The sequence below is a fragment of the Chrysemys picta genome, chromosome 10 (assembly GCF_011386835.1).
Source record: "Chrysemys picta bellii isolate R12L10 chromosome 10, ASM1138683v2, whole genome shotgun sequence".
NCBI classification, from domain to species: Eukaryota; Metazoa; Chordata; order Testudines; family Emydidae; genus Chrysemys; species Chrysemys picta.
Window position 1 is genome coordinate 38,848,417 of NC_088800.1, and position 14,877 is coordinate 38,863,293.

Here is a 14,877-nt window from a genome sequence, read left to right on the forward strand (position 1 = left end):
CATGTGAAACCTCTCCCCACCAGAACGGGAGGGAGGAGGAATGCAAGTTTTCCTGTGATGCTTTGGCTACAGGAATTGGGAAATGCATGGTCAGCCTTTGCTGGTTCTGAATGTGTGTGTGTGTTACGTTCCTCCAGCCCATTGACATCAAAACACAACACATGCACCTCAAAATGCCACGTTTGTCTGGACAGGCCCTCTATATGTCACTGCTGTGAAGTATGGGTAGGAGGGAAACACCAGCTGGCCTCTCTAACTACAAAAGGGAGGCTGGAGTTTGAAGGCAGCAACATACCGCTGCTTCCTCACTATTTATTGCTTGAAGAGCTGTAAAGTAAAGATAGAATTGGGAACACAATTCAGTGCTGCCTGGAACAGAGAAATAAGTCTAGTGTGGGATTAAAAGAGCTAGGCTAAAGGAAGCTGGTTATATGGCTCAGGGGACTGGTACTAGCTCTTACAGTTTTGCATTAGTAGGTAACAAGTGTGTGCCCAGAGTAGGTCAGTTATGAGACCAAGGTGTATTCCTGTCAGTGTTTGAAAGATTAGCAGGATGTTGTTAGAATGAAAGAACTTTTAAAGCAACAGGGTGAAAATTTCATTAAGACATCAGATTAAACTCAGGATGGTTAACAGCTGTTCAGAAGCTCATGTGAAATGGGTCTGGCTCCGACTGGACAGGTGACCAACTGCCCTTCTAACCGACTCCATTCTTGGCAATTTTAGCAGGAGAACCCAGGATCGAATGGCCAGTGAGTTACCCACTCAACCCTAGAGGTGGTTGCTCCAAAGGTTACGGTAGATTGGTGGGGGAAGTTTGTGTGACAGGTGCCCTCTTGGCCAACACACCAGGGGTTGAACCTGGGACCTGCAGAGCTAAAAAAACAAAACAAAACAAAAAGCACAAGCTACTAGTGCCAACACTCTCCACCCTCCAGATATAGCAGACTCAGCCTCTGTGGAGTACTACAGAGGGGGACTTGTAATGAACACTCCCCAGTGGATTACATTTGCACTGCTCCCATCTGTCCTGGAGCTAAAGAGAGGTTTTTGGTCTCCAGGAGTATCAAGCTGGCACACTTCTTGAGAATTTGCATTCATATTTCCCCACAGGGGATTGTTTTAGCACACTCCAAGCCAGCTCTGGCAGTTTGCCTGGCCAACTGACTTGACTGTTCAATGAGCCCATGGAACAGCTCTTCTATTGGCCATGATACCCTTTAAGGGAGCATCTAGGTAGACAACTATAAGATCTGGAGAGCAAGGACCTACAGTTACCCCAACTCCTCTTGTCTGTTTCCCTTGCTAAGCTATACCATTAACAAATATATTTTCAGTACTTTACAGCAAATCACAGGTCAGTTTCCTAAATGGCTGAGTATACAAGCTACTAGCGAAAGCATAAACCAGCGCGATCAGCATCCTGCTCCTGGCTGACCCCAAATTTCTGGTATCACCCTGAATAAGTCACTCAATCTGTATGAGGGGTGAATAACAACACAGGGGGTTTGTGAGGCCCAATTCATTGTTTGCCAAACACATTTGAGATCAATGGCACTATAGCTATGCAAGGTGTTATTATAAGCCCCACTTCTTTCTAGGTGTCTATGTTGCATGAAATTTGAAATAAAAGTGGATTTGTTTCTTTCCTGACTGGTGGGCATCACTGGGCCTTAGAATGACGCTGCTGCATACTCACAATGTCAAAGCTCAATGTCGGAAACTGTAACCTGAATTATATTGCTTTGGCAAACAGAAACATTAATTTGCTGGTTAACCATTAATGTGATCTTTATATATTACATGTATCGGGGGTAGCCGTGTTAGTCTGTATCTACAAAAACAACAAGGAGTCTGGTGGCACCTTAAAGACTAACAGATATATTACATGGTAATGCTGTTCTGCTGATTATGTCATTATTAAAGCAGGTGTGGAGGGTCGGGGACTCTAAATAGCCTCACTTTCTGGTTATGAGGCATGACAGCCTCAGTGGGCCAACAGACTTGCTACTCATAGCTTCTTTTAAATCTCCTAGCCAGTTCTGTATCACTGTTAAGTCTATTGATGGCCCTGCCTCAGATGGGGTACAGGAGGCATGAGGCGATATGGTTTGCTCTGCAGCTCACTCTGGGAGGATAAACAGCCAGAATAAAAATCACTGCTTTTCAATTTATCAGACTTTCCTGGGTTCCTACCATAACCCCACCAGCTACAAAAAATGCAACAGTCAAAACTTTGGGACTGACATCCACAGGGTGAAGACAGTGAACTCCTCAGTGCAGAGGGATTAAAATTCCATCACTCAAATAAAGGTTGTGTTGGGTACTAGGAAGTCTCTGCTGGCCAACTACCCCATTAATATAGTGGATTCATGGTTAAAATCACAGATGGATCTGGATAGAGTCAGCTCCATACACCTCGGGCCTAGGCCCATCTCCTCTTTCTCTGCCATCTCAGGTTTTAATGGCTGTTTCCCGCTGTCATAAAGAAATGCTGGTTGAAATATTTCACTCAGTGTAATTAGCGGACAGTCGTCCAGCGACATCAGGCCTTTTGCTGAGGAAAGGAGCAGTGGATGGGATGGATTAAATGTCTTTATGGTGAGAGAGAAGCAGTCTCAGGCAAACAGCCATGTTGCATCCAGCCTCCTCCCCTTGTGCTGGCTCCTGCTGCTGTTAACAGCCTCTCCCCCTGCTGGGGGACACCATGAGCCCTGCAACTGGTGTTTCACACTCAGATTACACTGCTCTACAGCCAAAATGCTTCTGAAATAAATGTAGTCAAACTTTACTAATTCTGGGTCACTGAGAATGAAAATGATGCTTAAAATTGTTGATTGGCTCTAGTTTTCAAGATATGCTATTGGGTCAGTATATACGACCCTTGACTTGGGAATGGCGGAGGATAAGTGAGTTATAAAGGGAAGGGATCTCAATTTAAGCCAGAAATGACTAAAATACATCTTTGACTGGATCTATGAATAAATCTATGACTGGGTTTGGACAGTACTTGCTTTTTAGGCAAAACAATGAATGATGCAATCTGAAGCTGGTATTGCGTCATACATTATATGAATTGCATCATGTTATTCCTAGAAGTCATGGATGATGCAATCATAACGAAGCTTACATCACTCTGCTGAACAAATTGCCCTATATCAGCTCTGGAAATCATACAGTGTCGTGCTCTCTTATTTGTCAGTGTTTGATTTTGCAAAGGGACACATTTCTGTTTAGCCAAAGTGAGCAGAGATGCCTCGTACTTGTGTGAACAGTGCAGAAAACTTCTGCTATGTTTGTGGTGAAGTGACTTTTGCATCACAAAAGCGCAGTATAACCACTATGGTTAAGAAAGCCTATCACCTTTATTTTGGCTGCAAAATTGGAGATCAGGACAAGAGGTGCTCACTGTCCCTGGCAGGTGCGGGGTCGCAGCTTCTCTCCCCTGCTGGGCACTAGGCACTAGGGGTTAAGGGGCATAGGCTAATCTGTGTTAGGGCCCTATAGGGGAATAGCTAGGGGATAACTTAGCTACAAAACAAGGTATCATGGCAGTGATAGATGTGGCTCCAATTCGTCATGTAGGAGGGGGTCAGGGCTGAATTGTATAAGTGGAATTGCTTGGGGGCCCCAGGCTTGAGGCGAGGGGTGCTTGCTCTTCAACTATCTACAGGGACATCAGGTAGAATAAAAATAACTGATTCTCAGCTGATGTGGCCATTCTGGGTTCCTTTTTCTGGCCCCTCTGTAACACCAGAGCTTCAGACAAGACAAGACAAAGACTTTGGGACTGATCGTAACAGAATGGCTGAGACTCCCCTCAAGTAAGCACAAAACAGCAACTCCCATGAAGGGGCTAAAACTGCCAGCAGAAAAAAATATGAATGTCAGACTGGGCAGTCCCTGTTGCTCAGCAATAGCACTAATTGATTCATGACTGTTTCCTCACAGACAGTGCTGGATCAAGTCACCCTAACTTCCCCTGGGCCTAGACCCCTCTCCCAGCACCTTGGTTTTTTTAAAGCTACTTCCAGCTGTTACAAAGAACTTATGGTTGAAATATTTCACTCAGGGTATTTGGCTGACAGTATTTTAAAGAACTGGGCCATTAGCTGTTGAACAATACAGTGGATGGGGTGGATTAAACTGGATTAAACGGTCAATGGAGAAAGAAGTGGTGTCAAGACATTTTGCATCAAGCCCCCTGCTGGCCGTGCTCTGTATGTTGTAAGATAAAACCTCAGCAGGATACCATGTGAGGTAGATGACAACTTGGGACTTTACTCCTGCTCCTACGCAGATAGTGGTTAGTATGCATGCCCATCTGTCTGAACACCACCAAGAAAAAGACATCAAACTCAATTGGGGTCTCTGTGGCTTCCAGTGAGGAGTCAATCCACGGTGGGATACCATCCTTTTCCACTTGGCATTGGCTTCAATGCCTTGTATGGCAGCAACATACACTGGTCCAGGTTCATCTTTTCCAAAGTATCTATTTCAGACTGCAGTAACCCTGAATGCAGGGAAAGGGTTGATCTAAAATAAGCTCAGTGATTCACACCCAGCTTTGATAATACTCTTTCATCCAGAACGCCTCAGACGCTCCAAAAACATTTCATCGCCTCCTTTCCCATTTCAGCACTACATCATTTCAACCATTCTCCTTTGTATTACATGCTGCCTGATGGCTGACCACTGAAATTTGGAAGGAAACCATAAATTGCTCCAGGGGGAACTGCAGTCTTTTAGAACAAGAACTCAAATGGAGGGCCCTGGTCACGTACTCATGCCTTCCACAAGCCTTGCAGAATTTGAAAGGACAGTTTCTTTCATTCTACCTGTTTTCTATGGGAGTGACATTGACCCAAGCAAGGCTGACCTCTAATGCAACACCATTGGATGCCACAAGGAGAGAACAAAACAATTTTTGTCCCAGTCCCACCATTCAGTCATGTCTGTGTCTTAGTGACAGATACACAAGAGAGAGATTTGTTGAACAGGGAAGACCAAGCAGTTTTTAGGGGTAAGTCAAATCAGTATGAACTGCTTGTCTATCTCCATGTTGATGGTTCAAATCTATGGCTAGCTTATGCCATTTCTTCCTAAGGCAGAAGGTGAAGGCAAACCCTTATTTCAGATGCCCTAGCTCTGTTTCATTTGGAGTCAGACAACATCCTCTCTCCTCTGATACTCATTGCAGAGGATCATTTAAGGGCTTGTCTACATTAGCAGTTCTCAACCAGGGGTCCACGGCCCCCTGGGGGTCCGCAAGCCCTTTCAATGGGTCCATGGGGCTACGCGGCTGAAGGCCCGAACCTCAGCGCCTCCTGCGAGGCTGAAGCCAGGAGATCTGGGGCTGAATCCCGGAGCCCCGAGCCCGGTGCTCTCTGTGGGGCAGAAGCCCTGAGCCCGTGGGCAGAGTTGGGGACATGGAAGGTATTGCCTGCCCCCCCGCCCCCCACCCAAAAAAAAAACTGCAGCGCAATAGCATGGCAGTCCCAGGGGCAGTTCCACACCTCCCTCCCCGCCCATCTCCTCACCCCGCCCCTGGCCAGATGAGGTGGGAAGCTGGAGCCAGGCAGTGCGGGGCAGCTGCTGCTCTGGTTGATGCCATGGAGCAGGCAGCGGCAGCGTTCCCTCCTCTCCTGCTGGTCTCCCGGGTTCAAGCTGCTCCTCAGCTCCCAGTCCCCTTTGCTCCTGCAGAGGCAGCAGGTAAGAGCTCCCTGCATGGGAGACCCAGCTCCGTGGCTGGCAGACCCCTCTGGGAACAGGGACCGCACCCTGCACCATGAGCTACCCCCTGCCTGCCCACAGACCCTAGCTACCCCCTGCCTGCCCACAGCCTCTAGCCACTCCTTCCCTGCACCCACAGCCATCCCCTGTGTGCACACAGCCCCAGCTACCCCCCACCCCACACACTAAGCTGTTTTAAAACTTTTTGAACTAAGCCCCCCCACCTTTGAGTCTTTGAGTTATAATTTTTGGTTGCATGCCCCCCCCCCGCCACAACCCAGTCAGGCTGGGTGGCCTGCTGAGGTGAGTCAGGGGGTGGAGATGGCACACCCTCCCTGGACCCCGCCATGTGGAGGTGGCTCAAGCCCCCCTGGATCCTGCCCCCCCAAAATTGAAGTTAAACTACACCTATGTAGTCCCGAGGCCCTCCTTCCACCCCACCCTCACCCCCCGCTGGGCCCTGGAGTTTTTATAGCATGTCGAGGGGGGCCTCAGAGAGAAAAAGGTTGAGAACCCCTGGTCTACATCTGTGGTCTGTGGCCGATGTCTACGGGGTCCACGAAAGGTTGGCATTAACATAGAACAGTGGTTTTCAACCTTAGACTATGACTAAGATTTCCAAAGGGGTCCATACCTCCATTTGACATTTTTTAGGGGTCCACAAATGAAAAAAAAAGTTGAAAAACACTGGTCTACACAAACAGTTAGACCAGAGGTAGGCACCTGATGGCACGTGAGCCACCTTCGGCACGCGAGCTGATTTTCAGTGGCACTCACACTGTCCATGTCCTGGCCACCAGTCCAGGGGACTCTGCATTTTAAGTTAATTTTAAATGAAGCTTCTTAAACATTTTAAAAACTTTATTTACTTTACATACAAAAATAATTTAGTTCTATATTATAGACTTCTAGAAAGAGACCGTCTAAAAACGTTAAAATGTATTACTGGCACACAAAACCTTAAATCAGAGTGAATAAATGAAGACTCGGCACACCACTGCTGAAAGGTTGCCGACCCCTGAATTAGACCATGGTGAGCTGGGGTGTGAATCAACCCTGCAGTAGCCTGCCATGGTCTAACTGTCTGTACATGTTTGCACACTCTGCTGATAAGAGCATAGGAATGGCCATACTGGGTCAGACCAATGGTCCAGCTAGCCCAGTATCCTGTCTTCCAACACTGGATGGTGCGAGATGCTTCAGAGGGAACATACAGAACAGTGCAATTTATCCATAGATCCATCCCGTCGCCCGGTCCCAGCTTCTGGCAGTCAGAGCCTAGGGTTGTATCCCTGCCCATTATGGCTAATAACCATTGATGGACCTCCTTCCATGAATTGATCTAATTCTTTTTTTAAACCTCGTTATACTTCTGACCTTCACAACATCCCCTGCCAACAAATTCCACAGGTTGACTGTGCATTGTGTGAAGAACTTTCTGAAAGGCAGCAACAGTCAATGTAAGCAACACAGTTTCTACACTGACACTGTGTTGACCTAGCTACATCGATTTAAGTGCTACACCTCTCATGCAGATGAAATTAAGCTGGTGTAGTGGGCAAGTTACATCAGTGGGAGCTACATTTTAGCGTAGACACTTACAGAGATAGGTCAACATAAGCTGTCTTATGTCAACCTAACTCTGTAGTGTAGACCAGGCCTTTGTTTCCTATCTTTACCTGGTTATTGATCCATGAGAGGACCTTCACTCTTATCCCATTACTGCCTACTTTGTTTAAGAGCCTTTGGTGAGGGACCTTGTCATTGCATCTTAAGTTTATTAGAATGCTTTGATCTAGTCCTGTTTCAAAGAGGACTACCTCCAACTGTTAGGGCTCATCAGCTGGGTGCATACGGACGGCAGGCTAGAACATGGTAGCTTCATACCCCAGCTCGCTCTGGTCTAATAGTTTGTGTCATCAAACCCTGAGCGCTCTTGCCAGGGCCTCTTTTATCCTTGCTTCTTTGAGCAGCGTGAAGCTCAGATAGGGTTACCATTCGTCCGGATTTACCCGGACATGTCCTCCTTTTTGTACTAAAAATAGCGTCCGGGGGGAATTTGTAAAGCACTCAAAATGTCCGGGATTTCCCCCCTCCCCCGGCAGAGCAGAGCGAGCAGCTGGGAGGGCTGCAGGAAAGTCCCGGGCTGGACTCCGGAGCAGCTGTAGAGGAGCCGGATCCGCCTTGCATTCTGAGCAAGTGTCTCAGCACAAAGTGCAGCCCTCCCCTTTTGCAACTGGGAGCGGTTTCTGCCATGCAGCGTAGCAAAACGGGAGCGAGAGCACTTTGTGCTGATACAAGGGCAGCTCTCCCCTGCAGCCCGGTCCGGGCCAGGGACCGGGTTTTGTTGTGCAGGGCCAGGGACCGGGTTTTGTTGTGCTGGGGAGCTCAGCCACGTGTCCGGCTCGCACAGAGCCCAACACCCTGTTCTGAGCAGCAGGGTAAGGGGGCCAGGGGGCAGGAGGAGGGGCAGGGAGGTTCTGGAGGGGGCAGTCAAGAAACGGGGGGGGGGCTTTTGGGGGGGAGTGGAGAAAGTTTTGGGCAGTCAGGGTACAGGTAGGGGGTAGGGTCCTGGGGGGCAGTTGGGGAGGTCTTAGGAGGGGGCAGTTAGGGGACAAGGAACAGGGAGTCTTAGGTAGGGAGTGGGGTTCTGGAGGGCAGTTAGGAGCAGGGGTCCCAGGAGGGGGCAGTCAGGGGACAAGGAGCGGGGTGGGGGGCTGAGAGTTCTGGGGGGGAGCTGTCAGGGGGCAGGAGTGGGGAGAGGGATCGGAGCAGTCAGGGGACAGGGAGCAGAGGGGTTTAGATGGGTTGGGAGTTCTGGGGGGGGCTGTCAGGGGGTGGGGAGTGGTTGGATGGGGCGTGGGAGTCCCAGGGGTCTGTCTGGGGGTGGGGGTGTGGATAAGGGTTGGGGCAGTCAGGGGACAAGAGGCAGGGAGGCTTAGATAGGGAGTGGAGTCCTGGGGGGCAGTTAGGGGCAGGGGTCCCAGGAGGGGGCAGTCAGGGGACAAGGAACGGGGGGAGGGTTGGGGGTTCTGGGGGGGCGGGAAGTGGGAGGGGCAGGGGCGGGGCTAGGGCGGGGCTCCTCCCGTCCTCTTTTTTGCTTGCTGAAATATGGTAACCCTAGCTCAGAGAACACAGGGCTACTGCTTTCCTTCCTTCCTTCAACACTGGCAATGAAGTCTTGATTTTTAGAAGCCAGTATAGAGGAGTTCAGCTGGTACAGGCGGGTGTGTGTGTGTGTGTGTGTCTCTCTCTCTCTCTCATAGGAAGAAAAGGAGGGTTGCACAGCCACGTGAGCTGGGTCTACTTCTCCTCTATGGAATAGGCCAAGGGAGGGAACAGAAAAATTCAAGCAGGAAGAACTAGCTCTTTATTCAACTGTCAGAGCAGGGGTCGGCAACCTTTCAGAAGTGGTGTGCCAAGTCTTCATTTATAAACTCTAATTTAAGGTTCTGCGTGCCAGTGATATATTTTAATGTTTTTAGAAGGTCTCTTTCTAGAAGTCTATAATATAGAACTAAACTATTCTTGTATGTAAAGTAAATAAGGATTTTAAAATGTTTAAGAAGCTTCATTTAAAATTAAATTAAAATGCAGAGCCCCCCGGACCGGTTGCCAGGGCCCGGGCAGTGTGAGTGCCACTGAAATTCAACTCAAAGGGAGGGGCAAAAGCAGGGCTTTACCCAGGTGCATATGGCTGTTCTCATGCTCCTCCCAACCTTAGCAGCCACCAACACTGAAGGCAGTAAGGGAGTGGTGGAGGGCCAGGGACAGTGGGGTTAGGTTAGCATATACTACCTTGTACAATGTAGTAAGAGCTGAATTGGCATGTGTTTTTCGCAGAATCCTGTTGGCTCAGGCTAAGCTACTTCCCACAATAACCTGCAAAGCACAACTCAGCATTTGGCATAAAAAGACAGGAAACTTGCCAAAAAATGAAGATCGATTTGTTCTACATCTTAGTATGAACTACGGCGACACCTTCATGGACCAATAGCTGGAATGCCAATACCCAAAACAGAGATAAGGAAGGTAAAGGTACAGAATAACATGTTAAGTGACTGGGATGAACTGATTGGGGTGGATTTTAGTGACGTAGAGTTTTGTAACTTGTAAAATCATCCTGTCAATGCTGTAAGCTGAAACATGTAACTTTGGGAGCATACCCCCTATGGAAGGTGAAGGTAACAACATTGCATTAGATGGCTTCCCGCAGACTGGTATCATATTGAACCTTTGTCCTGTACTGCATTATTGGTTTTTAGCCATAACCCTGACTGATATTGGTTATTTGGTCTCTTGAATTGATTTCATTATCAAACCAAAGCGTCATCAAGCAGTTGACTATACACTTGATCAGCAGTGGCCTTGTGCTGTTCCTGTATCAGGGGAATTCTCCCCTGGCCCCTTGTAGCACTTTTACATCCCCTCTGTACCACTGGAGCAGCACATAGCTGGAGGCTTCACATGGAGTCCTGTGATATGGTCACCTCCTCCCCTAAGAACACAGAGGTGAGGGTCAACAGCTGTGGAGTAGCAGTGGTTGAGGTCCAGCAGGCCTAAGTGCAGTTTGATTCTGTGCAACAAATTTTTCCAAAGGGGGTGAAAGCAAAGTGCAAATATAAGAAAGACCTAGTCAATATTGAAAGGCAGAACAGGATAGCATAGATCTGCCCCTGCTCCCACTGCAATCAATAACAGAACACCCTTCTGCTTCTGTAGAAGTAGGATAAAACTCCAAATGCGGTTTTGTTTGTGTATGTATCAGACAGGGTCAAATTCTGCTCGTTTGTCATAGGAGCAGTCCTACTGAAGCAAACAGGATTTAGTCTATGCCGCATAGTCTAATTTATAAAGGCACTGAACTGGGCTTTTGGTGATCTGGATATTATTTCTGGCTTTGTCACGGACAGACTTTTGGCAAGTTGTTTCCCCTCCCTGTTCCTGTTTTCCCTCCCACTCTTCATCTGTCACGTCTATTTAGACTGCAGACTCTTCAGGGCAAGGATCATTTCATACTCTGGGTACATACAGTGCCTTACACAACAGGGCCAATAATAGATTGGGTACTACTGTAATAATATGGATAATGAGCAATCCAGAGTATTCAAAAACAAACCAAACACTTTAATCAGGGCGAGGCACCTCTTACGGTGATATTCTTACAAAATATTAAATAACGTGAAGGACTTTCTCCCACTTCGACTCTATACAAAAAAATTACATTATTTACAAACACTGGTCTCCGAATAGCTTTACAATGCTACTCACAGACTGCACATGGCAAGAGAGTGCACAAACGGCACAGGGAACCCCTCCTTCCAAGTCGCCTGCGGGTTCAGTATAAGCATTTTAAAAATCAAATGGTACTCAATGCAGCAGCAGCAGCAGCAACTGCCTCCAGAAGCAGGAAAACACCATTTTGGAAAGACTAGTTCACTGGTTTTAGTTTTGTAGGTTGAAAATAAATACTTCCTGTAGTGGGGGGGGGGGGGGGGGGGAATTCTCTTAACTTGTTCCTCAGCTCCCCCGACCAGCTGAAAATACCTGTGTGTAGAGTCTGTAAAGGCCTTTGCTCTTATACTTCTCTACCGCACAATAACCAGTCCCATTTGGTTGCCTGGTGGAGCATAGATGTGTCAGTTCTTAGCCATTCACTTCAGCTGATGAGAGGGAGACTTCACTATTATGTCCGGAATCATTACAGTGTTATAGGAAGTGAAATGGTCGCTGTTCTGAAGACATATGAGGTCTCTCCTTCTCACCCCCATTTTATTGTTACATTAGGATGGATAGTCCCCATTTCCTTGTCAAGTATAAAGGATTTTCACCGGCATGTGCATTCCCTAAGAACTCCTTAAAAAGACACCCAGGAGTGAGCATCCAGGACCTGCATTGTAATCAGGTTTAAAAAAAATAAATCAGTCTTTAAAACCCACTCAGAATGTCTCTCAGCTATGACAAGAATCGAGCTCCTAACTGGTGACACTATCTCAACAAAGTTAACAGGGGAATCCAAAAGTTTAAATAAAACAAACAAAAAAAACCAAAACTTCAAGGCAGCAGCTCCTTACAAAGGTAAATTCATAACATTTTTTAAATGTTTTCATTTAAAACAACAAAATCAGTCCTGTAACTATGGAAGTCATGATCCCAATGTTCTGTTTAATCTCTGTAGCCTTTCAGAATTAAAAAGGGCAGGGAATTAAAGCAAGAAGCTATATTTAATGAATAAAGTATGTATAAAGAAGGAGGGAGAAGTGAATGTTGGCTGAGTGGTGGGGAGCATTGCAATGAAGATGTAGATGGTTAGCTTTTCTTCCTTTAGGGGCAGAAAGTAAAGGTTCTCCCCCCCACCCCACCCCACCCCACCCCACCCCCAAAACATTGAATCAAACAACCCCTTCCCCATTAAAAAAAAAAAAAAAAAAGGCTACTTCTGCCAAGCAGATCAGATACAGATCAGCCACTCTTGGTTGAAAGGGAAAAGGTTTACAAGATTAGCAATGGAAAACAGAGCCAACTACTGCCCCTGTCCCTTCAGAATGTACTCAGTGCTGTACATTCTGAAGTGTTCTTAAAAGTACCCATCAGCAAGCCCACTCAAGCTGCCCTGGAAGCAATGAGACCACTAACATGAGTGGGCTTAGTCTGTCTCTTGTAGAGCTTCCAGCTCCACAGAAAATGCACTTTCAAAACCCACCATAGAATATTAAACTAAAAAGAAATATTAAAAAGAAAATTAAGAAAGTGTGTGTTGGGTGGCAGGGGGAGATGTATAAGGACCAAATTCAGCACCAGTTTAGATCCTGTGCAAGATCAAACCATCTCCAACAGGATTGCATAGAGTGCAGAAAATCACAACATTTGACTGTAAGAGCCAGATCCTGCTCCATGGAAAGTCAGGGCCTGACTCCCACTGACTCCATGGCAACAGAATCAAGCCCCGGGTGTCCAATTGCAACTCAGCTTCAAGGATGTTGTGTCACCAGCTAGACCCAGCGGGGACTGCTCGTAGGGTGCATTTTGAACAGGAACCTGCACAAATTGTCAGTCAGGTGAGCATGAAAGATACATTCTATCTGAAAACAGAGGGATGAGTGTGGCTGGGAGGCTGTGTAAAGAGAGAGAGAGATGATCCGCTAAAAATCAAGTGGGAGTAAAGGAGATGAAAAGAAAAGGTGCCTAGTGGAAGAACAGTGTGACACCACTTCCCTGCTGTATTCCTGAGCTACATGTGCTTGGTGTGATGCCCTCTATAGGCTGCTGGGGTTGTGCATGTGGAGGGCCTGTCCCCTTTGAACACTGAAGGTGGCCTCCATGCGAGAGCCCAGCCTCCAGGAAGGAGACTGCTCTCCCTGGTGGGGAATATCCATGCCAATAAGGAACAATGGGAGGTTATGGACTAGGGGAGAATGGTCAGTCTGAGGGAAATATTGCTTTGAATAGATGCAATTATTCCTCTCCCACTGAACCAAGCCCATGGCCTTCCATGTAGAATTTATCTTCTGGACTTCCTACTACAGGCACAAGGCACATTGGTGCTTTGGTGTCCATTCAGAAGATGCAGGGTAAGTGGGGGAGGAGAAAGGAATGAACTCATTTAGTTATGTGACGTTTCTCTCCATCGACACCTGGGTGCATTTAGTCCATTGACAGAGATGGGACCATGGTGGGGAAGACAATAAACAAGCCCCAGAGCTTTTTACTCATACTGAGTTGGAGCCACTAGTGCTGTAAGCCACCAGCAAAGGCCAAGGTACACTTTCATTCATCCACTTTCAGCCAGCCTTTCTTGTAGTCCTGCAGGATCTCCAGGTAGTACTGCCACTCGGGCTCGCTGTCATACTTCACCTCATACACCGTCTTGAGGGGGTCCTTGTGATGCTTGTGGATCCTCAGCACCACCCCCTGGTACCAGGCCTCTGTCTTGTCATTCTCCTCATACAGATGTCTGATCCGCTTGCCCACCAGTTCTGGGTACCTGGATGGGGACATCGGACTCTCCGCCTCATTCCTGAAGGTCTTGCTGAGGAGGGAGCAGCCTCGCCTTGAAGCTGGACTCCTCCCCCTCATCCCCCTAGTGCCATGGAGAGGAGTCCTCTGCGCTCCCCGAAGGACCCTCTGGAATTTGATCCGAACCATTGAGTTCCGGAGGTGCAGAACTCTTGAGGTACTCCTGGTCTTCCTGGATGCCTTACTGGTCAGCTTCAGCTGAAGGGTCCTACAAGGCTTGTGGGTTTGGAGAAGTTGCCTCTTGGCACCAGAGGGTGGTGGGAGTCCATTTGGTTTTGAATCCAGGGAGCTGGGAACAACTTGGGAAGATGGTCTCCCATCCTTGAGCAAAGTATCCTCTCCATCAGGAGGGGAGCAGCTTCCCTGAGGCTTCTCGTCAAGCAGATGGGTTTTCTCTGGTCCCAGGGCAGCAGCCCCCTCCTGGAAAGGAGACCCCTGCTTAGATGAGATCAGAAACTTTCCTTTCCTGTGCTTTCCCTTGAACAAGTTGGCCGGCGTTCCAGCTCTTGCACCCATCAGGCCCCCAGTCGCTTTCTTCTTCACGTAATCCACTGCTACTGCTTTGCCTTCATCTGTCAGAGTCCCTGCACCAGGTTCACCTAGGTGAGGAAGAGAGGACATGGTCAGTTAAGTTAGCACCTTCACCTGCTTAAAATAAAGCTCTCGTTGCACTGTCTGGACCACTTGAGGATGACATCTGCAGGAATTGAAGCCATAGGCACACCATACAATTTCAACCCTAGTCTACTAGCCAAAATGCAATGGGTTCCATTTCCTCCTTCTTTGGGGCTTACTTCCAGTGACCTGAAAGGGAGCCTGGTAAAGGTCCCTTCAGATCCAGCAGTAGAGATGGAGCACTCGCTGCCGTATTCCTCTGACAGCAGTGCCTAGAATTCCATTACGCTGCTGAGGGAGAAGAGAGTATATCCTGGCACTGTGGTTACCCACCAGCTTATGACTAGGATGGGGAATTTGAACCTATGCCATTAGCTACCAGTGGAGGCTCTGCCATGTGTTTTAAATGGCTGTCATGGAAGTACTACCTCCAGATTATAGTGGTTCTGGCAATGATGTTCTATGGCCAAAAAACTGGGTTTCATTGGCTCCTGCCCCTGCCCCACCCCTCAC

The 14,877-nt window shown here is 47.8% G+C and overlaps 1 protein-coding gene across 4 annotated transcripts in view; it reads right to left on the reverse strand.

Annotated features, from left to right (window-relative positions):
• Positions 1-10,839: 10,839 nt before the first annotated feature.
• The window catches only part of C10H15orf39 (chromosome 10 C15orf39 homolog), a 38,213-nt gene continuing 34,175 nt past the window's right edge, over positions 10,840-14,877 (reverse strand). For all 4 annotated transcript variants that reach the window (XM_065559601.1, XM_005311603.5, XM_005311604.4 and 1 more), the window contains one exon: positions 10,840-14,348. In XM_065559601.1, the coding sequence (XP_065415673.1) occupies positions 13,501-14,348 (848 nt within the window). In that variant the 3' untranslated portion in view covers positions 10,840-13,500. The remainder of the gene's footprint in view (positions 14,349-14,877) is intronic.